We start from the raw sequence: 27,778 nt of genomic DNA on the forward strand, positions 1-27,778 counted from the left end.
AGATTTAGTGCACACCACACAAGCTGTACCATAACCTCCTCATTATTGCCTGCATAACACCACTCACCCATTCTTTTCTTGTCAGTCAGAGGTCACCACATAAAACCCTAACACACAACTACTAAAATAATCTACATAACAAAAATTTGGTAAGATTTAACAGATGTGTTCAAGTTTCATTTTTCTTCAGTAATATAAAATGGGGATGTAAAGCCTCCAAATTGATTTTCCCCTAATTCAATGTAATCACACCCGAAATGCTGCTAGAGGACTCACAGCAGCAAGCAAAATACAGCCAGCTCTGCAGAGGCAGACTTAAAGCTATGTCATCTCTGTGTTTCCTAGCTTTGTCTATTTACTATTTATCACTCTTCATGTGTGAGTTCTGTTACAATTCAGGCCCTCTGAAGACATGAAATGCTCAAGTTTTAACTGCACTCATAAAGGAACTCAGTTCAGGCTTGTTTCAAACTAGCCCTTGGGTTTAATAAAGGACATACACTCTAGGCTAAAAACTGCTTCAGTACACCCTGAAATATTTCATTTTGCTGTTCAAAGCATTCCTTTCCTGCTGTTTGAAAATGATCAGATAGCAGAAGTCAAAACTGTCTATTTCATGTTGCCACCAGTCAGTGACAAACATCACAGGTAAAATCAGAAAGGGCCTCTCTATGGAAGGAGACTCCACAACTGCCCTGAGTAACCACTGCCTGTGCTCAGTCACCCTCACAGTGAGGGTCTCCTTATGCTCAGACAGAACCTAGCATGTTTCAGTTTTGACCAAAGAGGTTAATTTGAATAGTTCAACTGAGTTTAAAAAAAATAAATAAAAAATTGCAAGATGGTTTTGGGAAAACAATATAATACCAAAAAAGGAAAAGGTTCTTTTAAAATATCAGCTGTTGAGGTCAAGATATTATTTTTACTACTGCTGCCTAGAGTTCATTTTTCTTATCCAACATATTTAATTTTCCTAGAACAAAGAACTTGTTCTAGTCTTTGGCATGCATGGTGGTTAAAGTAGACTAAGGAAGCTACGTGAAACATTATTGATTCACCTTTATTTTCTCCCAAAACAGAATTACCATAAACAGACACTGTACAACTACAAAGAGCAACATTTCCATGAGACATCAGCATAGCATGGCTGTAGGAATTCCAAGGAGCACACTTCAAAAAAATCTAAACCAATGCAGTCTCCGAAGTAAAAGATACAAAAAGATATGAAACTTATTTTTGTAAACACCTATTTTCTAAATAAAATTCCTTCTGGGAAAAGTGAAACCCATGAAATGCACAGTCAGTTTTCAAAGGCTGTATCTGAACAGGACAAACAGCCAAACGTCCTGAGAACATAAATTTCCCAGATTCAAGCTGTCCTGTTCAGCCAGAGCTTCCTCATTCACGACCTTTTTCTGTCACAGAGAAGTGCAGGAAAAAAATGTGCTGCTTGCCAACATTTTTTGCTGTCCAAAACTCCTGAAATCTCAAGGACCAAACCCACCAGAATCCACAAAACTTGCCTATTTAGGGCAATCCTTGCAACTGTCTCTCAATCCCTGTGAAAGCCCTAGACACTCAATGAAAAAATGTGATTAATAAATTGGCAAAATTATTTTAAAATAAATGAAAATGTGAAAAATAGAGAATGTGATGAAACTCACAGTAAGTCTTGTCAGCCATATGCAAGTTTTACCACAGAAATAGTCTAAGATCAAGGTCCAACTACAAGCAATACGAATACAGCTACTAGGCTGTAGGTGCCTGGACAGCTTGTCTCAATTCTCATCCTTTTCTCATTTGTGCATCATGCCATCACTACAGCAGGTCACACATGTATGACACATGCATACCCTTTCAAAAACTACTAGAGAACTAAGTAGATCTTTGAGTAGATTTTTAGTTTAAATAATAAAACAAACAAAACCACCTCAACCTCCAAAGCTAGTAACACCAAAAGTTCTTTGGGACTTTCTTTATATCCTTCTTACTTAGTGATCAAAAGTGGACATCAATAGCCACAACAGAACAAAAACAAAAACAAACAAAAAAAAAGGCCACCAAAACCAAAACACACAAACAAAAAAACCCACCCCAAAACAAAACAAAACAACCCCACCACTTCTGGTAGGAACCTGTGGCCCATCTAGCTTTCCATACTGTAAAAAAAAATCTTGTCCAACTTCCCAACCCTCATGTAACAGTACAGCGTTTTCCTTGCCTGTCAGCACATTTCAATTCTACAGAAAAGTATTCCACAGAAGGCTCACCTACACATTCCCACTGCAGAACCAGAACTCATCTGAAAACATTAAGAACTCAAAATATACTAAATACATACTGAAAATATTAATTGGCTGATTTTTCATTACTGAAACAGGCACAGTATTAAAATGCTTTATGAAATAGCTTTCCATTCTATCTGTTAAAAAATACATACTTCAAACAAACACCTACTGCTACGTGCTTGCGCTAAAGGAGAAGTCACTTATGAGGGTTTCAGGCCTACCTGAATCACAGCATTTTTTTTTTGTGGCCCTTATTTCGATATTGCTCACAGAACCACAGTAACATCAGCATGAACGAACTACACAAAAGAGCCATAAAACTCACCAGCTACCAACTGCTGTCAAAAAAAAAATAAAATATCCCCTGCCCATCAAACCAATCCTGCCCTGAAAGTGCTCCCCAGACATCAACGGCAATGAAATACAATAAAAAATACTGGAACTTAAGCGTGAGACTAATACATGTTGGGAGAGAAAACCAGCATGGTTTGGGGGTTTTACACATATATTCACAAAGAAAACGACTGCAAAGGTGTTTTTAGAGGAAAGCAACAAGAAACTTAAAAATAACGTCGTCCTTGCAAATCAGAGAGATGGACGAGTTGAACCTCATTTTCTATTTGTTTATCATGCTTTATTCGAAGATCTCGTTAATTTGGCCGGGAGAAGGAGAGGGAGAGGCGCAGCGGAAGGAGCCGGAGCCTTCCCGTCCTGCCCGCCGCAAGCCGGCCCGAGCTCTTCCTCCGGCTCCGGGTCCCGCAGCGCGGCAGGAGCAGGAGGAGGGCCAGGCCCGAGGAGCCCTCCTCCGCCGGCCATGCCGGCCCCGGCCGCGCTGCCCCGGCGGGAGGCTGCGGGGAGGCGGCGGGGCCGCTCGGTATCATTGCGCGGGGCCGGGCCCGGCTCCCTCCGCTCTCCTCTCCTCCCCTCCGCCCTCTCGCCTGCACCCTCGCACAATAGACCCGGCCTTCCTCCCCCATATCCGGGGACTATATGCGGAGCCCGCGGAGGCTTCTCGCCTCCCACCCCCGGGCGCGGATCGCGCCAGCCCGGCCGCGCTCGTTACCTGCCTCGGCGCCGGCCTCGCCACTCTCCCCGCCGGGCTCGGGGGGCCGCCCCCTCGGCATGGCCGCCCCCAACCCGTCCCTCCCGCCCCCCCCGGCGCACGCACACACGGACACACCACACACACACGCTCTTGGCGGGGGGCGCACGGCGGGTGAGGGGCGGCGGCGGCCGCCGGTGCGCATGCGCCGGCCTGTGCCGGGCTGGGGGGAGGTCGGTACATCCGGGTGCGGCAGCGGGCGGGGCCGCGGGGCGCCCCTGTGGAGCTGGCCCGGGAATGGGAACGGGGTTTGGATCGGTGGATCTGCCCGCCTGTGGCTCCCATCTGGGCGCGTACCTGTGTCCCCGGCTGTAGCTGACGCTGCGGTGGCAGAGGGGTTGGACTAGAGGTCCCTTGCAGTTCTGTGATTGTGTGGGGGAGAGCATAAAAGCTAGCAGGGCTCGGCCAGAGCCGCGTGGTTAATGGCCTGAAGTTGTGTCAGGGCAAATTTAGGCTGGATATTAGGTACTAGGAAAAGGTTCGTCACCCTGAGGGCGAAGAAGAGGGTTGGGCACTGGAACAGACTCCCTAGGGAAGTGGTCACAGCACCAAGCCTGACAGAGTTCAAGGAATGTTTGGGCAATGCTCTCAGGCACATGGTGTGATACTGGGGCTGTCCTGTGCAGGGCTGGTAGTTTGGCTCTATGATCCTTGTGGCTCCTTCCAGCTGTGGGTATTTTGTGTTTCTTTTCCCTGCTTTCCCCTCGCACACCCTCCATGAATTCTGGTTTTAGGCTGAGGGGTGCAAAACACGAGCACATGGGACTCACCTGGTGCCCAGGAACACAGCAGCCCCAGCCCACAGCTGCAGCGGCATGCGGGGTTTGCTGCTGAAACCGGCTGAACTTGCTGGAATTGTTTGGCCTGGCTGTGGCCTGGCCAGGCTTTGCTACCTGAACCAAATTGCTGCCCGAAGAGATCTTGGAATCACAGGGTGGTTTGGGTTGGAGGGGACCCTAAAGATCATCTTGTTCCAATGCTCCTGCCCATGAGCAGTGACACCTTTGACTAGACCAGGTTGTTCAAGCCTCACCCAGCCTGGCCTTGAACACTTCCAGGAATGGAACATCTACAGCTTCTCTGGGCAGCTTGTGCCAGTGTCTCACTACCCTCACAGTAAATAATTCCCTTCCAGTATCTAATGTACCCTCTTTCAGTTTAAAGTCATTCCCTCTTGTCCTGTCACTCCTTGTGAGTGGGCCTTGTCAGAAGTGAAATAAATGGGCAGGAGATCTTTCTCCTTTTTAATGCCTTTATTAAGAAGAATCAGCTCAGGTGGGGAGAAATCGACGGGTCGCGCCCACGCCGCCGCTGCTCCCAGGTGTGGCACGGAGAAGGAGCATGATGCAGCTTTGTCCGCTGGTCTGCAGACAGAGCTGGGGATTCTGTCCTCACAGGAGATCAGCAGATTCCAGCTTTTTTGTCTAACACCTTGGGGCGTCTCTTTAATCAGTATCTTTTCAGGTTAGGGTGAGAAGCAAAAAGGATCCAAGCAGGTACTGGACTACCCTCCCATCCTTAGATGTCCCTTAGGTCACTTGTTGGCTCGTAATTTTAGGGGTTTTTCCTGGGAAAACTGTAAAAATTCGGGGCGCAGTGCATTTCTCATCTGCATACTGGCTCTAATGCCACTCCCATTCTCCTCGTACCTGGAGGGTCTGTCCTGGTGTCCCTCCCTGGCAGGCGGCCAGCATCAAGGGGACAATGGTTTATCACCAGCCATTAACAGGTAATTGAAGAACTCCTCTTTAGCAGTGAAACTAACTTACAGCAACTGCTCTGACTTGTTTTTAACTCTGCAACCTAAAAAAAAGATAACTTTCTATTCATAACAAGAAGTCCCTCTCCAGATCTTGGTGTGAGTTGTCATAAAAGAGAACTGGATGATTTAATACCGATTTTTTGGTGTCATAGGCCATAGTGTTTGATTTTGTCCCCTGTGACTTGTGTGCAGTAGAACTGCGCTCTCTGGAAAGATACCAATAAAGTTGCATATGCTTTTCTTGACAGCACGTTCAGCACTTCATAGATTTCATTGCTTCCAAAGACACTGCTGTATGTCATCATTTAATACACAAGTGTTCATCTTCTAAAATTAGGTGTTTATTACACCTCTTTCTTTCTAAATAAAACTTAATACAAAATACTTTTGATGAATTACTTGATTTTTCTTCTTCCATTGTCTCTTTAGTTCAACCTATCTAAACCTTGTGAGTTGTGGGGGTTTCCTGCAAATTTTGATTTTTAAATACTTTTTTTTTAAAAGGAGTATATTTCTGTGCAGGGAACTTGTATGAGAATACTGCCTGAAGTGATCAAAGTACCTTTTTAAATTTTTTTTTGGCAACTCAGGTCTTAAAGCAAAAATGGGTCCAAAGCGCATTGCCACTGAACTGGCTTGCTGCTGCTTATTTGCTAAACTGTTAAAATGCTTAAGTTCTTTTCATTGCATTCCAGGATGTCCCTTTTTCCTCCCCCCATCCCATATGTCCAGTTTCTTTATTACAAACTACATAGTGTTTCAATAGCCTATATTAAAACATGTTTAATATGATGCATTAACCAGGCTGGATGATCCTGTCCTCATTTATTACACTTATTACTTTTATGTCACTTTCTGTAGTCTCTGCAAGTAGTGTTAGTCAGGTACTGCAGATCACTGACCAAAGAACAGGGTGGGTTGGGTACTGATATCTGTAAACTATAGGAGCAGAGCATTACTCAATCGTTTTCTCATCGTTGAATGTTAATTATCACTTTGTTAATTCATCTATCTTGTTCCGTTGCAAATGGATGTAGGGGGTTTTTTCTTAAGTTAAAGCCTTTCAGATACCTAATTAAATTACATCTAAAAATTTGCCTTAAGCAACCAAATTTAATCATATCAAAGAATGAATTCAGGTTTTTGGAATGCAAGGTTTAGTTTCTTCCTGAAGGCTAAGGTTGGGTAAGCAATATTTAGATAATTTCACATTCTGTCCGCCAATAAAAAGTGAGTGTACTGTTTTTAATTTTCTTTACAGAAGTGCAGCATTGGCTATATAAAAACGGAAAGGAGGAGTGAAGCCGGTGTAACCATTGCCTGGGGCTTCTGTGAGCTCACTACTCGCTGCAGCCCAGCTGCAGGCAGGAAAAGAGTGAAGAACAGCAGTGGCCTCTGGTGGCTGTAGGATAGTTCTGTGCTAAAATACAAAGATCGCCGGTCGTTTTAGCAGTGAACTGCAACCTACAAGTACATGAAACAAAGTGACAGCTTTTTGCGTGATTTCAGAGAGGCCCCAGGGATAGGAATCAAAACTAAAGAAATTGAACCGGATCGGCATCTGGAAAAAACTTTGCACAACCTCATTATCTTACATATTTCTCCTGATTTTAGTCTGACTTTGTTGTCAAGCATGCATGTATTTTTTTGTTGAGGTCATCTGCTTTAGGACTAAGAACCTTCAATTTTGAGTTTATTTTCAGTTTTGAGCTGATGCACACTTTACAGGAATGTGAGATTGTATGTGCAGGCACTTTCTGTCTGTACAGATAGCTAATGAAAACCTTTTAATGCAAAAGCCAACTTTCATTTCTATTTTAGCTTTTCAACATTATTGTTCCCTGCATGTCTTTCAGCGTTCAGCAGTAGTACATACAATTGTGTTTAATTTTGTACTGCAAAAGTCTGTTCATTATCTGTTCCAAATTTATATGGTATGTTTGTCATTGTCTATCAGTGTTCTAACACTTCTGCATCACTCATTCTGTATAAAACTAGCTCTGCATAAAAGCAGAATAGACATAATTTTTTTCTTCAGAGCCTTAAGAAACTTGTGGTACTTGGAGACAAGTAATTTATGAGGAGTGTATGGAATATGTATTGAAGAGGAAATAAACATTTTTATTAATAAGGAAATTCAGTGGTATATCCTATGCCTAACTTTACAGACATTTTCAAGCTGTCTAATCTCTGTGTAATTTTCCTTCTTTGTCTGTGTGATTGACAACGGTATTTTTCCTCTGCACTTTGCAGCTCCTGAAAGAAATGTACTGCATGCATTGCTATAACTTCTGTGCTACTTGTCAGTGATTCTTTTGTCTGCATTTGCAGAAGTGCTGATATTTCAAAATATTTCAAAATTTTTTGTATTTTGTAAATAATAAAATCACCAATTACAGTATCTCTCTAAAGTCTCTGGCATTACTCCAGAAGTGCTACACAGGACACTCTCAGCTTTGGGGTGTGCCTAGCATTATAACCCAGTGCCTTCTTAGGTGAGAGCCTTGCAGCTAGCAGACCATTACTTATGCTCTGCTGTCCATCCAAAGAAAACATGGATCTGTTTCCCAGATGGAATCCGTAATGTAATACAGAGTGAGATGGTTAGCCTTTAACTCTTTCTGTTATTAATTCTATCAGATATCACTAATTTCTAGGCGGAAAAGCAGCTATAGTGTTGTCTCTTAAAATATGCAACAATAAACCTTATCCTTATTTCATACTTGCAGATGAACTATAGCAACAGAGAGTAAGGTTAACATGAGGCCACAGAACAAACTAAGTTCTGGGTTTTACTACCAACCAGTAGTACTAGATGTGCTGATTGTTAAGGCAAACAAATGAAATTCAGTGAACCATTTTGGTAAAGTTAATTACTAAGTAGGGTACTATTTGCAGTTGTCATATACTGTTTTACTATGGTAAGGTATTTTTTTTCAGTTGCTTATGGCTTTGCCATTCTTCAAATCTTTGGACTAAAATTTCTATGCCAGCTGTCTCAACTGCTATTTATTTGAACAGTCTCCTTCTGTTTGTGAGCTTATGTATTGACCTTGGGTTTGTTTTTTTTTAAATTTAAGAATGCACATGAAATCATTTGCTGCACTCACCAGTGAAACCAGTGGTCAAAATGTTTGATGTTAGCTTGAATTTTAATTCAGGAGGAGTCCATTCCAATAATACTTTAAATTTATTAATTTTCTATATGTTTCAAACAAAGTACTATAATATGTTTTTTGTTGGTTTTTTTTTTTGAGGGGGGGGGGTTCTTATTTATTTATTTTAAGGGTCATGTGACATCTCTCTGTCCATGTTTTCCAAGCTGGGGAAGGCAGTATCAACAGACAAGAGCCTTTACAAAGTACTCAGTACTTTCCCTGAGTTGAGGCTGTAGATGCGTAGTATTCCAAATTGGAAAATCCCTCTACAATTTGCTTAGAATCATGACATTTAGATAAGTAAAACACCTTTTGAACTCTTACGTTTTGGCTTTTGCATGTCTGAATGCTTGTGAAGTAGAAACAAACATACTTCTAGCGAGTGCATTTTTGTGTCTTGGTTTGGCTTCAGGCAATGGCATTTTAAGAAAAAAGCATTGCAGTTTTCCCAGTGTGATGAAAATGCTGATACACCAAAGTAGTTCTGTAGTTCTGTGTTCAGCCAGAAGTGAGAGAAAGAGAGGCAGTCTCAATATCCTGGATACACGCTAGAGCCGGGCCTCCATAGAAGGGCGTTTTGAGAGCTGTACCATCCAATTCTGTAGAATGCTTTGGGTTGGAAGGGACTCAGAGGTCATTGACTTCCAAACCCTCTGCCATGGGTAGGGAATCTTCCACTAAACCACGTTTGCTCCCAGCCCCATCCAGCCTGGCCTGAACACTGTCTTTGCCAACTGTTGGCACAAAACAGTAAATTAACTTAAGACTGTGTTAGTGCTGTTGCCAAAATGAAATAAGCTGTCCTGGGAATAGGAGCTTTATGATTATAGCACATAACTTGGACTAGAACCTGCAGTAATGTGGAAATGCCAACAAAAGCAACAGTCTTCTGTCATACTGCTATAATAGAAATAACTAGAGTAGGCCTGGTATATGTTCAGAATGTATAAATTGTTAAAATTATACAGTGTGAGAACTGCAGTACGTATTGTTTATGAAGGATTTCACTAAAGAGGTAGTTTTCCAATGTTAACATATTAATTTCCAAAGAAAGGAAAATGTTTCCTGCTTTGTTGAGTTGGTTTGTTCATTTATCAAAGAAGTGGTGCCTCCTATACTTTCTTGATTTCATTTTGTTTAACTAAGAACTTGGGTTTCCAGCACGGTCAACTATCTTGCTTCTAAAGGTGCTATTCCAGTGGAAAATAGTATTTTGATGAAAAACTAATTCCCTGTGAAAATCTAGTGTTTAGTCTCATTACAAACCCCCACACATTTAATGAAGATTGAAAATGTAAATGCCCCTTGAATAATACCTATAAAAATCTCATTGGCAGCCCTGAGGCTGCATGTACAGTTCAGTATTTTAAGAGGAAATTCAGTATTGAAATCAGGCAGGGTTGTATTGTACTATATTGTAGTGGTAGAGCTGTACTAAAGGTGAAATCTATTTTGAGACCAGGATGACTAATCAAATAAGAACAGCACTGAGTCTAGCAGCTTCTTTTAACATATGCTACTGAACTTAGATATTTCACATCTGTGTGACTTTCACCTTCTGCCAGCTGGACACTAACTCAAACTGATCATCTAAAGGATAGACATTACATTTGCTGTCAGTGTCAGAGTTGTAATTGGATTCCTATGAATTTCTACAGAGCCATGTTACCTAGGTTGGCTCCTACACTGAGATTTAAAGTCTCCTTCCACGTTTAAAACCAAGCACAGATATCACCATTTTTTGTGCAGCTTTCCTAAGAGTGCAGTTTTTACTGTCACATTGATCAGTCTGAGGCTCTGTGACCAGAGCTGTCTCTTTTCTACTGCATTTGATTCTCCTATTTTTCTTCTATTTATGTAATGTATACCCCGTGATGCAGGTTCTCCACTGGCTTTATTTTCTGTTGTGGGTGTACCATGCCTGGAAGATGGTCCAGTCCTTCACATACCACCTGCTAATCTTTCAGCAGCTTTGCTGCAGGGATACCAGTGTATCATATGCTCTAGACATGAGGTGTTGATTTTTAAAAATTTTGGAGTCTGTTTTAAATCATTTGTCAGAAACCTCTAACAAGTTTCATTATTTCTTTCAATGACACTATTTTCCATGTTGTCTGCACCACCTGAAATCTCAGCCTGTAAGCCTTCTCTGTATGTTTTCTTTATGTGTCTTTTTTGGGGGGTTTATTGCATGGTCCTTGTGGTTTTATGGTCATGCATTTTATAATTTTAATCTGTCTTGTTACAGTTTCAATTTTGTTTTCTATTCACAAGTAATAATGTAGGAGTCTTCATAACCTACTAGGTTCACTGATGCCTTACTTGTGAACTTGGCATTTAATTTCCTGTTTGTAGGCTGCCTTGTCTTGATGTCTTATGATAGGCTGAGGTTTATGTTTTCTGTTTTATGTTGCCTTTTAGTTCCCTTCCTCCTTTTTCCTCTCCTCTTCCCTCTTCCATTTCCCTTTCCCTTGACTACAACTGTTGGCACAATAATTTCTTCTGCTGGAAGTGTATAACCACAAATAGAAGGTATATCCATCACCTAATTTTTTCTTCATAGTACATGATGAGCAATTTTATGTGATTTTGTAATTTGCTTCTGTTTTCTGCTCTCTTCATGATTTTGGTAATGGGAATGGGTACTTGGGCAGGCTTTTTGCTGTCTGTTTGCTCTTTTCCTCTGTTAAATGCCAAGTTGTCCCTGAGACTGCTCTATTGGGGAGTTGCTGTCCGTATTGTGTTTGTCTGTATCTCCTTATAATGTTAACATGAAGGTTTTGGACATTTTTGTTCAATCTTCTGCAGATTCATTCCAATTTCTAAATGATGAGGATTTTAATCTGACAGTCCTGTAATTCAGCTTTCTTACATGATTCAGCATTGGTCTTCCCCAGATTCTTTTTTGTCTGTTTTTAAAATAAAAAGCTCTTTCATTAATTCTTGAGATAAGAATGTAAAATCCTAGAAATCCTCTAAAAGCATGTACTGCTCCGGTCTTTTCTTCATATGCCATGGAATATGTAGTCACCTTTACAAGCAACAAGTACAGTCTCAGGACATCATTCTGCCCTCCACAGATAAAGACCCCTCCTGCAGAGCAGTTTCAGAGGTAAGGGTTGCCATTCATAGAAATTACAAATTACATATTATTTTCACTATGAAGACTACGTTTGAACCATTGGTCTTTTCACGTGAAGGATTTTTTTAATAGAAAAAAATCTTTGTACTTGGACATTACTTGTATTTCCTTAAATCTGTTGTATTTTTCCATCTTTGGACATGCTGCTAGAGTCTGGATGCTGCATAGACCACAGAATCTTGAATAACTCAAGTGCATAGGAGATGTTTTCCTCCCAAAATTTTCAGTGGAAACAAACTTACAGACTTCAGAGTTAGACTGTGCATAGGACTTACCCTGAAGTAGCAATGTAGGCTAAATACTTTGATCCTGAGGAAGAAAAAATTAAATTTCCCAGCTTCACTTTTGAAGGGCAAGGATCTTAGCTGCTGCAACCAGTGTTAATGCATTCTTTAGACAGATAACTAAGGAATTTTTATAATTTCACAAGCCTGTATTTTTCCTATTGTTTACTTTCCTACTTGATGGGAGCCTCTCATTCTATCACACACAGATATTGATATAAATGAGCTCACAGAGCTCATTTATTTTGTGAGAAAACACAAAATAAATAAGTATGTTCTTGCAGGAAAGGTGAGTGTAATAAAGTAAGCAATTGTACATCCTTGAACAACAGAAATATAATTCAAATAATAAAATTTTCTTATAAATATTTATTAGAAAAATCTGATAGAAATGTTTCTGTCTTAAACTTAAGCCTGCACTTTTCTAGATCAATGTATCTGAATGTTCATGTTCATAGTCTTGTAATTTTGAAAACTTTGTGCAATAGCAAACAATACAATATAATTAATTGGTTTATGTTTTCACAGTGTTAATTCATGTGAAGAAGCATTGCTTAGACAGAGCCCTTCTGGGGATGTAACTGCACATTGTGAAATAATTGGTGGCTGTTCTCACTTAGAAATTCCCTCCCTACCATTCTCACACTGGTTTTTCTTCTCTCCACGAATTGTCACCCTGGGCTATGCTGGCATGATGGTCCTAGAGGGTACACCATACTTGAAAGAGATTGACATACTTGACCCCATTTTAGAGGATTTGTATTTTGTGTTTTTGGCAAGCACAATATACGGGTGCCAAACACAAATGCCATCCCCTCAGCCAGATATCAAAGCTGCAAAAATATGGTTGCCAGATTTACTAGGATTTAGAAACATTGTTTCATACAAGGGGGACATAAGAGAGGGGTCATTAGGGAACTGGGCTTCTGGCACTTAAAATCAGGAGTATCATGAGCTTGTAAACAAGTGTTGAGAAAGCCAGTATGTTCAGAAGAACTTGTGGTTTGAAGTGGAAATTGTGGTACTGGTAATGCTGTGGGATTTCAGATACATCAGTCAAAGCAGAGAAAAATCAAATAGGCTGCCAGTTAAATAAGAAAATGTGGCAGAAACAACTGCTTAAAAACTAAGATAAACGATGAGGGAAACAAGTCCAGCCCTAAGTGGAAGAAGTGGCATAATACACTTACCAGAAGCTTGACAGAAGAAAGTTAATCCACAGATTATAACACCAAAATAAAAAATTTGTTGATGGAGGTGAAAATTAAGTAGGCCTTCATGGTGGTGATGTGATGTTACTTACTTCTTAAAAGTTAGAATATAATGAAGAAACTCTCCGCTTCAGCAAACAACTTTATGAATTCACGTGGACTGAAATGCAAAGCCTAAATCAAATGCACGATTTGATTGGTAACTGCCCAGAAAAGATGGTAACATTGCATTCAGTATCCTAAGACCACCAGAGAAGCAGCCAAATCAGGCAGGAGAACAATCATGGGCTGCCTAATTTGCCTGCAGCGACAGGGGGAACACCATGAGACTGCACCATGGAGATCACTCAGTAGATGGTTCTGGGGCAGGTGGTTGGGCAGAGCCCAGGAGGGTCTGCAGCCTGTGAGCTGGGTCAGAGCAGCTTCCAGGGGCTGCCCCAGAGCCTCACAGCTTGGGCATTGCTCTGCAGCGGCTGCTGCAGCACGCTCAGCTCTGGTGTTCTTCTAGGAGTAACCATAGTTGGTCTCCTCAAAAAAGGGAACTGTGGGAAAGAAGCACCTTGTTAAGTTAAAAAGGTCATCTAAGAGAATGGAATCCTCTTCACTTGAATTTTTTTTTGGTCACCAGCACACTGGAAGCATTGGGCCAACACAGCCTATTTATGAAGAAAAGTGTGGAAAATGGCAGAAGAAAATCCACATACTAGCGAGGAAGTGACAAGCGTAATAAAAGCAAGAGATGCTCTGTGAAAAACCATATGTCCATATTAAAAGAATAGAAAGAATTGTATAGTCTGGCAGGTAACATGTAAAAGCACAAGAAGACAAGAAGAATTTTGAGGAGCATCTAGCAGAGGAATTCCCAAGTAGCAACAAATCTTTCTTCCAGTATATCAAAGACAGGAACTAAGCCAAAATTTGAAGGGCAAGGGTAGTAATCATGGTATGAAGAGAGTACTCAGGAGGATCAGGCCATTGCAGAGGAGTTACGTTAATTATTTTCATCTGCACTCACTTCACAAGAAACAGGGCAGATTCTCATTTAAGGTTGTCGTTGTGAGAGACTCCTCAGAGGACCCACATGGAAAAGAAGTGGCTACATAAAACATGGAGAAAAAAGGGCACACAAAGAGTAGCACATTGCCAGGACAAGGTGGTGTTCAAGACAGAGTTCAGGAGGAATTCAAGCCTGAAAGAACTGAATGACTCCTAAAACATGACAGGTAACTTTCACAAAGCTGCCTTGGAACCCGAGGGCAACTGAAAATCTGAAGGCAACTTTTGAAACACTTCTTAAGATGAGACATGGGGAGGTACAAAATTCCTAAGCATTTTTAAAAGCATGATCTGTACCATGCAGAATAGCTATCAAGAGCAGTGTTATTTAATATCCTGATAAAATGATGGGGTTTTTGGCCTTTCTTTTGAACATGTTACATGGATAACCATGATGTGGTTGATGTGGCTTACTTGGTTTTTCCAAAACTCTTTTGAGAAATGTGTTACTAGAGGCATTTAGAGAAACTTCGCACCATGTCATGAGAGGGAAGACCCTTGTTAAATTCTTAGAAGACAGGAGAAATTGGTCAATTTTCACCGTAGAAGGTAGTGACAGATGAGGTTCTGTATGATCTGTGCTAGAGCCTTTGCTGTTCAACATGGTTTTATAGTACTTTGAAAAGCATGTTAGCACTGAGGTAATCAAGTTTGATGATACTAATTTATTCAGGGTAGTAAAACTTGGTGACTGAGCAATAAAATGACAACTGAAATTCAGTACAGATAAATGTTCAGTGATGTACATAAAGAGAAGAAATACTGATTTCACTTCCATGAGCTGCCTGGAACAAGAGTTGGGAGTTATGATCTGTAGTCACACAGAAACATCAGTGTTCGGTAGTGTTCAAAAGAGTAAATCAAATATCAGGAGCCACTAGGTGATGAATGAAGAACAGAAGAGAGACTGGTGGTCTGCCACAATGTAAATCTGTGTTTTTGCCCTGTCTGTAATATGTTGTGCAGTTCTGGTCTTGTCCCTCCCTACCACCTCAAAAAAAGTACAAGGGACCAAAGAACCTTTAGTTAAGTTCAGCAAGGATGGTCAGAGACATAGTTTAACATCCATGTTAGGAAATTACTTAAGCTGCAGCTGTTGAAAGGACACATTCTCAGTGACAAGGGGAAAACTGTGGAATAAGGAAGCAGGAAGAAACTAAATTATTAGGGGCAACAAATAATTATAATCACAATAAAAAAGAGGGAGTTGAAGGAAAAGTCAGAGGGCAAAAACCATAGAAACAGGGAAATAGAGATACTAAAGCAGTAAGCAAAATGCTTCTTGATAGCACATTGAGGGCATCCAAAGACATGGTGAATGCTGCTCAGCCATTCTGTACACAGAGGCTTAGCAAGGTGTATGACCACAACCCAACACTAAATACCGAAAAATTTCTTTTTTAGTCAAATACAGTTAGTTTGATACTCATTTGCATTTGGAATTTTTCAGGTATTGTATGTTTTAACTAATTTAACTGTTTTGTTGAAATGCAAATGATAAGCAGATATCTTTTAATGTATTCCAGAGTCCAGCTTCACATGAAGCTTTCAGATGACCTCCTGGGACTCTAAACTAAACAAAATCCAAAGTTTCCAATTTAAATCAGGAGGACAGCTATTTGAACTCATTTTTCTGTATAATCTTTATCAGTATACCAGCTCAAAAATATACCAGCTCAAAAATACATCAGTCAGTCGGCATTATAACAAGACTTTATTTTAATATTGTTCATTATTTAAATAATAAAAAGGAACTGATTTATCTATTTTCTATCTTAAAATCCCATAGGGCTGAGACAACCAGGTAATTTCCAACCAGTTCATGAATGCTAGTCTAATATAGACCAGTAGTAGCTACATTATGGTGAGCTGTGGTTAAAATCACTGCAGGTATTCTAGTTAATGAAGTGTTAGTTGGGTGGCAGATGATCATGGTGTGTTGGGGTCATGTGAATCATCAGTACAGGAGAGGGAAGGCGTAAATGCTGAGCTGTGTGACATGAAAGAAGGACATCGAGGATTGTCCTTGTAAATTGTAGTCTTCGCCACATTCAGCATCTGCTGACCTGGGCCAAAATGTAGTTGCCAATGTGCAGGTGGAAAGCTCTGTATGCTGCTTGTAGGTCACTCATATTTATTTTATAGACATTGTAACAGCAAAGGCCAAAGGATTTACTGAATTTAGAAAACTTGGGGAAATTCAGAGTCAAGCCCCCAGGTTTTCTGATTCCAAATTCTCTTCAGAGTGATGAAGGGAAGAAGGTGTAAAATCATCCCAAGTAAAAACAAAAAATTTCATATGTAGGTCTTAGCAGATGAGCAGTCAGCAATTGCAATCTTAGGGATGCCAATAATTTCAAACAACATTTATTTTATGAAGAATATTTCCTATGTAACATGAATGGAGACAAATCCCTTCTATGAGAAGAACAAATGATTTTGTAATAGCATATGTCTGGACTCATCTTCCAGGTATGCAGTCACCTTCACAGAAGCCTGATGCTGACTTTCTGTGGGGAAGGTTAGAAGAACTACAGGGTCATCTTCCGTATGAGTTATCTCCTGGGCTACCTAGGTCATTGCCAGTGAACTTCATCATTATTTTAGTACCAAAGAAGCAACAGAAATGTGTTATCTTTTTTGTGGACACATGAGTAAAAGGAAATGGAAAATTATGGCAGGTTTTAAACATCAGAGAAGTGTCAAGATATTAAAGTTGTGATTTAGTGCTTCATTACAACTTTATATTAATTAGATTAATATTTCATCACAACAGGCATTAAAATGCCTGTTGCCTCCTGTAGTTTTTCCTCTTCTTCCTTTCTCTTTTTTCTTGCTAATATTTGTTCTTTTCACTGGCGTTGCATGTCCTATCAAACTTGTCTATTCTTCTTCTGTTTTATACATCCCATTGCAACACCTCTGTCCTCATCATCTTACGTACTTTGTCAGTGTTTGAGTTCCCTAGCTGTCTTTTTTTACTCCTGGTGATTTGTCAGAGGTAAAAGAAAGTAGAATCTTCAAAGACATTGGATACAGACCTGTAATACTTTTCCACTTAAGTCAGTGTGTATTGTCTGATTTTTCTGGGGCTTGTAGCTTGGCAAAGTATGAATGCCTCTCTAGGGAACTTCAGTGAGTGAAAGTGCTGTTTTTCAAGTTCTTTTTTCAAAGGATGTAGGTAACTGATTTTTTAAAATGAAATAACTGAGAGTCCATATGAAGTAAGCAAGCTGTTATCCCCCCGTAATTCTTAAAAATCACAAGTTCATTTGAAACACTGACTCTCCCTTTTTATCCTTTGATTTAATTCTGAAAATGACACTTACTCCAGAAAATATCAGCCCACACAGTCAAGCTGAAAAGGGTTTCATGATGGAAAAAGTTAGGAAAGCTTAACAGCAGGTGTCAGTGTGAACTCTGCCTTTCTAATTAAGGGTGAAACCAATCTGACTAAGAAGTTTCAGCACCATCGCATAATATTTTCAGTTGTGGATCTTAAAAACTCTTATTATTCAAAAGTGCTTTCCAAATATTGTTCTTTCAAATGTCCAATAGTTACCATATCGTAATCAGGCTATTTTTCTCTCTTTTCAGCAATTTTCACTAGCAGCAGCCCCATAATAAAAACCTTCAAATCAAATAAAAACCTTACCTCTGAAAGCAGAAACCATAATAGTAAATATTTGCTGTTATATAATATCTATTGAATTTGTTGTATAGAAGAATGTGATAAATAAGTGATAAGGTTGATTGAAAAGACAGACTAGACTATGAAAACACAAAATACAATTTTGAAAAGATTTCAAGAATGGTATAGTCAGTAGAAAAAAAAACCCTAGAGCAGAAAGTCACTGAGGCATGTAGTAATAAAAATCAATTGTCTGCAGAGCTGGCTGAACAAGCTGTAAGCTGTTAATGAAAGGAATTAAATTAGAATTACCTGGAAACTAGTAAAGTGGGGGGTTAAGGTAGAAGAAATGAACACTTTCATAATGAAATCCATTTAGGTATTCCTTCTTCCCTTCTGCCTTTAGTCAATAGCTTTGCTCATCCATATCTGTGCTAGCTGCAAAAAGATATTTTGCATTTTTTAACATCTTTGGAGTGCCTACATATATTTCTTCTCAACATATTCCAGTTATTGCACTGTTGGGATATTTAGTCCTTTTTTTTTTTTTTTTCTGAGAAGAGAGGCATCGAAACTTCTACCAACATGATTGTTTTACAGCATGGTCTATGTGAAAGCTGAGGATAATCACAGATGAGGCATCTCTGTGTATTTATTCTATTACTAGATATGAGACAAAAACTCAGCCAATCTAGAAGACATTTTTAAGATCATGATTCTTTCAAAAGTTCCGATATACACACACACACATATATGTCTATCTGTGTATTTTTATATATATATATTCATACATACATACAGATATATATATATATATATATATGCAGATGAGCAAGGCTAGAAGGCAGCCAGGTTCTCCCAGCTGAGAATTCCCCTGGCTGCCAGCTTTGGCTGGCACCTACCACACATTGCTCCTATGTCACTGAGCTGCAAGTACCTTGTCCTTCAGCTGTACTCAGTCAGTGCATGTAGAGAAGCTTTCACTAGGATATAGAACAGTGTGAGTCTGTCTTGTGAATCAGTCATCTGTAACTACCTCCATCATTCTGCCTCCTCTGCACCCCCAAAAACTTTCCATCTTTTTGGCTGTGTGTTTTGACTGGCTACCATGATGTACTGCCTGAGTGACTCCAGAATGGGAATGTATTATCTTCCTGATCACTGTGAGGTAGAAAAGCTCTGCTACTCCTCATATTACACATAGGGAGTTAAGGCCACACTGTTTCTACTGACTCCGAAATCAGTGTTTGAATTCAAAGAACCAAATCACCTGATCTGTGTCTGCACAGCCTGGAAGAGCACAGGTATGAGCCAGTCCTGCTCTCTGCCTTAGATTTCTTCTATGGAGAGACATTTTGATTTTCCAGATGAAAAACAAAGCAATAGTCAACCTGCAGGCAGTCCCCAGGGAATTTTGCCTGTGATCCCAAGTGACAAGGCAGTGTAAATACAGCAGCAATTTAAAAGCCTGAGCTATTACAGTAATTAGGTGTCCATAATTTCAGCACAGCACAACTAAATTTTATGAGATATGGACTCAAGAGTGGCATCCAAAGCCCAGATTTTGGGGACTAAACAAAGTTTGGAAACATCATGTTCTGAGGAGTCATTTGGAATTATCCCAAAGGTACCAGTAAAAGGTTTGTCTGAGAACTCATTCTGTTTGAGACTTGCATGACTATACTCAGACTACAAGCTAAGAACCTAGATGTCCTCTGAAAGTACCTACAAGTGGGAAGGGAGCCAAGTAAGCTTTGGTTGTACTGTACCATCTATCCCAATGGCTAGAGCATTCAGCCTGCAAATGGGAACCTCTGTCCCTTCCAATTTGTCTCCCTGCAGCTGGAAGTATTTAAAATCATCATCTCTTTGGGGTTGTCTTTACCATCAGTGTAGTTGGTGGTCTTCTTAAATGGATTGTACTGGAGGCTGAGAAGAGGCATAATCCTGTAGCCTAACAGGTTAGGCATTATGGACTGGGCTTTCAACAATTTGTCCAAAACATGAGAGGCACTCTGCAGAAGCACAAAATAATGCTCTGCTCTCTTGGCTTCCAGACTTGCGGTGGTGGGCACTCATCTCTGGCTACTGCTAGCATTGGATATTCTACTTGCATCACATTTAAATGTAACTCCAGCCTGACATACTGCATGGAATAATCAATTTACAGAACAAACAAGCTGCACCTCAAACAGTTTCTGAATTTAGTTGAATTTTGTGTTGCATCTGTTGCTATGAGATTAAAATAAAAGGGGAAGGTGGCTTGTTAAAACAAATAGAAAAAAACCCTCATCCATATGGATTTGGTTATCAAAAGTTATTGTAACTGAATGAAACCTCATTAACTTGGTCTTTACTTTCCTTAAGCACCCTACTTGCCCTGAGCACTGCAGAGAAAGGGTGAGATGTATGTCTAAACCAACAACTAACACCATTCCCAAGAATATTCCCAGGCCCAGAAGCCAGTTGGCATAGACTGACTCACAAGTACCCAGTAAACAAACGCAGCCAGCCTCCAGAGCAGGCTGACTGGATGCAAATCCTTTGGTGCTAATGATCTGTGGGATGTTGAAATTCCATGCCTGGGAATTGCTTGGGAGACAGCTAGTTGGTACAGGCCAAAAGCATGTCGGGGACTGCTCTAATAATTTCAGACCTGTCATGTTCCAGTGTCTGGGAAGAGTCACAGGTACTGTTTAATTCACTGGCATAGACATAGCCTTAGGTTCACTGGTGTACTCCACAAATACTTTCCAGCTGCTGAGATGATAAAGACTGGTGATTATTAGTGGGGAAATATTAAAAATTAAATCTTGGCTCAAATTCTTTCTTTGTTGTGGACCTTTTTACTTCTGAGAAATACAAATTTCTAGTTTGGTTCTGGATTTTTGGTCTTGTACTGTTTATCTTGATAGTGTAGCAAATCTTTTAATGTCTCATAGTAATATAAAATAGCTTGAAGATATCTACAGGTTTTAGAATTAATTTTGTGGCCTTTAGGGCAAATTTAGGAGTAGACAACTAAATTTGAAATGCTTTATGTGATTGTGGTTATATAAAAGCAGTCTTCTGTGCAGTCTTCTCTCTCCAACACGTATTGTTTTCTTTGATAACAGTTACTTATTTAGAAGATATTATAATTTTAAAGCTATCATTCCAGAAAACAGATACCTTTAAAAGACTTTCAGGTTTTGCAAAACACTGCTTCATTTTCATGTGCATTTAACTGTGCTTATTATGTAGGAATTGAGTAAAATTATGATTGTGTTTCATATTAACTTGATACAAAAAAAGTAAAGCAGTGGTTAGGTGTGAAGAACAGATTGGCTGTTTGAATTATTTTCATCTGTTCATTATCACATTTTTAAGTCTTCAAATTCCTACTTCCTATGATGCCTTAAGTTTTAGCTTTCATATATACTGGGTGGAGCCACGGCCAGGCTCTTGTACTGCCCAAGGTGTGTCCTTTAAATGCCTTTTTAATAAATACCTACTTTATTCCTTTAACTCTCTCTAGCCTCTCTTCTAGGTAGCTTCTCAAGGCACCACCTACTGCCCACTAAACTTTTTGTGCATTAGCTAAGAAGGAATAAACAAACCACCCTGAATTTAAAAACATGCTTGTAAGTACACAACATGTGAAAAAAACTGTTTATCCTTTAGATTGAATTTAACTAATTTTATCAATTCTTTCAGTCCTTTGATTGCAAATCTTGTATGAGAGAAAAAAAAAATGAGGTTTTCACCCCATCATATATTCTTTTCTCTTGGAAAAGAAAATCAACAGCAAAAAGAACACATAAAGAATTCAGCTTTAACCTGAACAAAATGTCTCCCTTTTTCTACAAGTTATTTATTCATTGAAGTATCTTTATCTGTGTTCCTCATTATTTACAGAACTAATTTAAATCCCCTGATTCCACAAAAGGTCAGACAAAAGCTTCTGTCACAGCCCTAGTGCCCTTCATGCCTTTGTACTTTATGGGAGATTTTTCAAATCATGATGGTAAAGGAGCAAGGCCCTTAGAGGATCACTGAGAATCCCATGGTCAGTATGTTATCTCACTTTTTTGTGATGAAGTTATGTTTGCATATTTCAAAGACAGAGATTTGCAGAAAATTTGCGCATAAAACAGTGGAGAGGCAACATAAAGAAATCAGAACATAAAGAAGATGGCAGCTTATACTACAGAGTACTCTTAAAAGGCTTTCTGGTATCCAGCTAGATAGAACAGATCTGCAGTATTAGATGGTGTCTAATTGTTTATACAGGGTTGCATATACTAAGATAAAGGATGTAGAAAATTTGAATACAAGCATTTTCATTATAAGAGAAAAAAAAACTAAATAAGCAAGCAGTAAAATAATTATTCTTCTGCTGTGCTATCTTACCATCAACTGAAAAAAATATGATCTTAAAACTCTTGCTTTGTTTTAGCATCACTAATTCATTTAAATCCTTCATTCTGCTACAAACAACATAGTCTCTGTGCTGTGACAGGATATTCTAGTCCTATTCCAAAATATTGTGAGACTTTTGATATAAAGGTAGTGAAAAAGGACATAAAAATATGTACCAAACAATAGCAGGAATGATGGGTAGAAGAGGCAAGTATTAGATGTTTTATCTAGATCTGAATTGTCATTGAAGCACCTATTCTAAAATAAATGTCCAAAAGTGTGGGTTGAGACAATGTGCTCCGTGAACTTTTTCTGTGTTTTTTTAATTGCAGTTAACACGCATAAATAAAATACTGTGATTGCCAGTTTTCATGAGCAAAGCAGTTCAATAAATAGGTGTTTAGGGCTGGGAGTGACTCAAGGTAAATAGATTTGTTTAATGAACACCATGAGCAGAAGACTGCAGTCAATGTCCTCAGTGTGTAAAACCTGTGAAGTTTGGTGTTTTCTTGTAGTCTTCTGGCTCTAGGAACTGGTGATTTGGAACACCACCACATGTATGGAAATCATAACACAGAGATAAGTTTGCAGCATTAGAAATTCATGTCACTTACTCATGTGTTGCCACATCTCCAACCAGCTATATCCATTGTAGCTACTTGGTCCTGCTACATCTCCTCAGCCTCAGGAACGTCAATGAATTCCAAAAAGTTGTGGAGTGTTCTTTCAGACTGCCAATTAATTTCAAATGCAAGAGAAGGTTGCAGTGGCTGGTGCTAGTTGGCTGGGTTAGAGTGTGTGGGATCTGTGGTTTGCTGCAGTTTGTAGTTTACAGTCCTCTCCAGGGGAGCTGAGTGACACAGACAGCGTGCATCTGAGCCAGCTGCAGCTTTCTGCTTTTAATCACAGCTGATGGACAGTTAACTGCACAGATTTTTACAGTGGAAGTAGCCAATGTTGAGGAAAGTCCAGGGACTATAAAAGCAAAGATATAAAGAACATTTAAAAAAATCTTTTTATAGGGTGAGATGATGGAAGTACAATTTTCTCTTTAAATTTAGGGAAATTCAATCTGAATTGATCTCTCACCCACAGAGCTAATTTACATGCTACATGTCTCTAAAAAGGTCAGGCAAAATCATCTTTCACAAACTTGATAGCTCTCATAAGTTACTTTGTATTTTCATGCCCGCACAGATTGTTGTTGACTCAATATGACACATCCGAAAAAAACCCCCACAGTCTATTAAAACCAGGCAAGGGGCAGAGAAATAGAGTTTCTTTAATGCATAAAATCCAACTAAAAGTGTAGCAGGCATAAAAAGGACTTGATGCAGAAACTGTAGGATACTTTCTAATCTTGAAAATGTACCTGATGGAAATTACCTACTGATGAACTGTTGCCAGAGAGAAGAAAAGATCTGAGTATTAGCACTGCAGCTGGAGGATTGGTGAAAGAGTGATATGAAAATAGAGGGCAGAGGAAGGGAAAGTGGAGGCATTTGTGCAAGCATCTGAAATTTACAGACATCTATTAAATGAGATGACATAGAGGAGAGATGCATGAATGGGTTGTATGACCCAAAAGCCCATATGTTATCAGTCAAAATGGATGAAGAGATCACTGTTGGAGGAGGAGATGAGCCACAAACCAGGTGTAAATCACTGAAAAGAATGGGCAAGGAAGTAGAAAACTTATTTTCTGGAAAAAAAGAGGAGTTAACTCTAGGAAAGTGGGAAAATGGAGATAGCCAGGGAACAGAGCAGGACAGGTAACAATGTAGTATAGGAGACTGTGAATTACAGAAATATAAACTTATTGGTTGGAGGAACTTCTGAAAATCATCCAGCCCACCTGTGTAGTTAGTGGAATGAGGATTTTTCAACAGATGAACAGGTCAGCAATGGCTTTGTCTACCTCAGTCTTGAAAACCTCCGAAGATAAAGTCAGTGTCTCTGTCCTAGTGCTGTACCACACTTATTAGAGACATTTTTTGTAATGTCCTGTTAGAACTTCTCTCACTGCAGATTGCTGCTACTGCATCTTGCAAAACTGTCTGCAACTACCATGAAAAATTTGTCACTGCACTGTTGCCCCTTGAGGTAATTGCAGGACAATGTTAGCTCACGCTGTATTTTCTTCTTCACCAAACCAAACCAATTTCTTCTCACCTATGTGAGGAGCTATGGCTGTGGCTTGTCCAGTCAAGCTTGGAAAAGCTACCAAGATAGGGATTTCACAACTTGAATGGGCAGCTTGGTTCAGTGTTTGGCCACTCTCCCAGTGAAAATATTTTTTATAAGTTTCAATAGAAATTTCTCTTGTTGCCATTCAGGACCATTGCCTTGTTCTTTTTTCATGGCATATCAAGAAGAAACTTCCCCTGTAATGTTATAACATCAGAATACTTCACCAAACCAAACCAATTTCTTCTCACCTATGTGAGGAGCTATGGCTGTGGCTTGTCCAGTCAAGCTTGGAAAAGTTTTCAAGATAGGGATTTCACAACTTGAATGGGCCGCTTGGTTCAGTGTTTGGCCACTCTTCCAGTGAAAATATTTTTTATAAGTTTCAATAGAAATTTCTCTTGTTGCCATTCAGGACCATTGCCTTGTTCTTTTTTCACAGCATATCAAGAAGAAACTTCCCCTGTAATGTTATAACATCAGAATACCCTCCATTACACTTCCTTTGTGCAGGCTGAACAAACAGGGCTCCACCACCTCCTTGGTGGGATGTGTTCCAGCCTCCTAGTCTTCTTGGTGGCCCTCCAGTGGGTTCATTCTGGTATGTCCATATCCTTTTTTTATTGAAAAGTCCTGAACTGAACATCAGCTGTGGCCTCCTTATTACAACATGAAGGAGAAAAACCCAGTTCATTTGACTTTGTTGGCTACACTTTTCCCACTACAGCTGTCATAGTTTAATCCCAGCTGGCAGTGAAACCCCATGCAGCCACTCACCCTAGTGAAAGAGAGTGGAAAGAGAATTGGAGGGGCATAAGTGAGGAAAACTTGTAAGTTAAGATAAAGGTTTAATAGATAAAGTGAAAGCCATGTATGTAAGCAAAGCAATGGAAAGAATTCATTCACCACTTCCCATGGGAAGGCAGGTGTTCAGCCACTCCCAGGAATGCAGGACAAGGAATCACGAGTATTGGTGAAAGCATCGCTTTGGAAGTCTCTCTCCTTTTTTCTTGTCCCCATTTTACATGCTGAGCATGGCATGGTATGGTATGGTATAGTGTGGTGTGGTATGGTATGGTATGGTGTGGTATGGAATGTCCCCACCACAAACAACAAAAATAAAACAGATTCTAAGGGCTGGCTTTGGAGGAAGGTTTTGGTTGCAAGGGTTCTGAGTCACTGAGAATATTTTATGAGGAATCTGAAAGTGGACTCCACTTAAGTGTTGGAGTGCTGTTCTTCTGCCCAACTAAGAGGAGCTTTAAAATACAAGCTTTAAGCTGTTCTCATATTTACAGCATTGTTTAAAATGTAGTGCAGCTGTACATAAATTACTTCACATTTTGGAAGCAGCCTGGCTGCAGGACAAGGTTGCTCTGCTTATGCAGTTCAACCTGATGTTTAGAAATTGCTTGCACAGCAGGGGAAGACTGACATAGATATTCATGTTAATTTCCACACTTGGCAAAGGTACAGAGGAACAAGGAGAATTAGTAAAATAAAAGCACTGTAGTGGTGAGAAGAGCTAAATTTAAATCACAACATCTCATCTAATCTCCTTCCATTTTTTTTTCAGCAGATTTAAAGTATTTAATACCTTGATGTAATACTGTAATTGCATGGGGAATTACAAAATAAAACAGAGACTGAGGTTAACAAATAAATGCCTCACAAGATGGGTGCTTTGTTATGTCCCAGTGGTTCTCTGCACTCCTGTCAGATTTGAAGCATTTAAGTTCCTCTATGGAATACAGCGACACTCAGTATCTCTGCAGGGCCTTTCCTGATGTGTTGTGGGCTCCCTTTGCCTATTGGTTCATGTATGGTAAATACGTGCAAAATTTTGTTTTCAGCCGTAAGTACAAAGAGCAAAAGTTCTCAGAGCAAAAAACTCTGCTGTTGGACTTTAAGCAGAGCACCTTGCATTTTAGGCTGTTGCATTTCATTGATAGGTATTTTTCCACTGCAGTGGACCTGGAATTAGATGATCTTTAAGGTCCCTTCCAACCCAGTCTGTTCTATGATTCTATAATTCAGTGATATTCTAGTCCTGTTTTCATTCTTGATGCTCCCAGGTATGTGACATCAACATATTTCATGCTGCTTGTGTCATGATCATTAAAGAAAAATAGTAACTAAAACCGATGGGAAGCACAGGCACTAATGGAGTCTACCCCAGTACTGATGTGTTACCTCCTGAACCAGACATCTGTAAGGGGGAGAAAAATATGAGGGAAGAAAATGGATGTTCAGCTAAGGGACAAAGCTGGCAGAATAACAAATACCTGGGAAATGACCATAATTAAATTTAATATGGGAATTTAGAGCCAGGATTCTGACTGTTGGAGGGGTGTTATTTTGGACCTACATTTCAGCTGAAGTAATGGAGTGTGAAAAAAGAGACAACTGCATTTCAAATGATACTGTTCTGTTCATGTGGTAGAACTCTGGACTTAGTGTAACAAAAAAAGCACTTGAAAAAAGGGGTTTTGGCATTTCCACATCCGTTTTAATTAGTATAAATACAAATATAAGACTACTTCCTTGAAACTGGCTGGTTTTCATCTTAAAACAATAAATTTAGTTTAATTCCTGAAAGGGGGTAGGCAGTGTAGGCTTACAACAATCTTTATTTTCTCTGGAAAAAGGATGAGTACTTTTTCCATATCTGTCTCAGAATCAGCATGGTTGTTCCTTTTCAAAGAAAATTTTATTTGGGGAAAAGCTAATCAGATTATCATTCATTTTTCAGAGCAAGCCATTTGGGTAAGATGCCCAAAGGTATCCAGACTGGGGCCAATTTTTCCTGACAGTAGTTAGTATGACACTTCCTTAAAAGACATAGAATTAAATTACTACAAAGGGAAACTATTATATCAGTTGAAACTGTTAATATATAGTCATACTATCATGATCTTTTATCACTTTACACATGTAGTTGTGTCATTGATTTTTAAACAGTGCACTGGGAAAACTGAGTCATGGTTCTTTTTAATAAAACTCAGTGAATCTTCAGGGTTTAACATCTCCACATAAATAAATCTTATGTGTTACATCACACTTTGGAACCTCATGACAAAAAGGTCTGTAATATTGTGCTGTAAAACATGCAAATATTACTGAGATTGCTGTTCTATAAATGCTTGGAAGGTAAGTTTCTCCGTTTTGGACGTAAAGAAGAAATTCACTGCCTTTGGTAGCAGTGGTTAGCCACTATTAAGAGCCTGTCCTCATTAGCAAGAGAAATGGAGAATAGCCCAATTGTGACAACCCTGATAATTTACAGGAATGTATGCAGCATCCTGTTTTCTAGGAAAGAGTCAAAATAAGCAGTGTGAGACATCATCTTCCTTCAAACATCAAAATCTGCCTGGCTTTCGAGAAATTTTTCCCCAAACAGCTCTGCACGTCTTGCTCACAAAGGTATGCCCTTGACATCGCTTGCTTTCTTCTGGGTTTCTACTCGCCTCATATGTATGCATTGGTAATCAGTCTCACAGCACTCCAGGGACCTCCTCCATCTCTCTCATCTTCTTGAATTGCAGCCTCTTTAGTT

At 39.6% G+C, this 27,778-nt stretch overlaps 1 protein-coding gene across 7 annotated transcripts in view; it reads right to left on the bottom strand.

Annotated features, from left to right (window-relative positions):
• ZNF236 (zinc finger protein 236) overlaps positions 1-3,823 on the bottom strand; it is a 77,982-nt gene extending 74,159 nt beyond the window's left edge. For 5 of the 7 annotated variants that reach the window (XM_039711153.1, XM_039711156.1, XM_039711152.1 and 2 more), the window contains exon 1: positions 3,352-3,490. In XM_039711153.1, the coding sequence (XP_039567087.1) occupies positions 3,352-3,412 (61 nt within the window). In that variant the 5' untranslated portion in view covers positions 3,413-3,490. Of the gene's footprint in view, positions 1-2,896; positions 3,491-3,687 lie in introns of those variants that run through there. The other 2 variants (XM_039711155.1, XM_039711154.1) reach the window with 2 other exon arrangements.
• Between the last annotated feature and the right edge of the window lie 23,955 nt (positions 3,824-27,778).

Source organism: Passer montanus, unplaced genomic scaffold (assembly GCF_014805655.1).
Source record: "Passer montanus isolate IOZ18808 unplaced genomic scaffold, ASM1480565v1 scaffold24, whole genome shotgun sequence".
Lineage (NCBI taxonomy): Eukaryota > Metazoa > Chordata > Aves > Passeriformes > Passeridae > Passer > Passer montanus.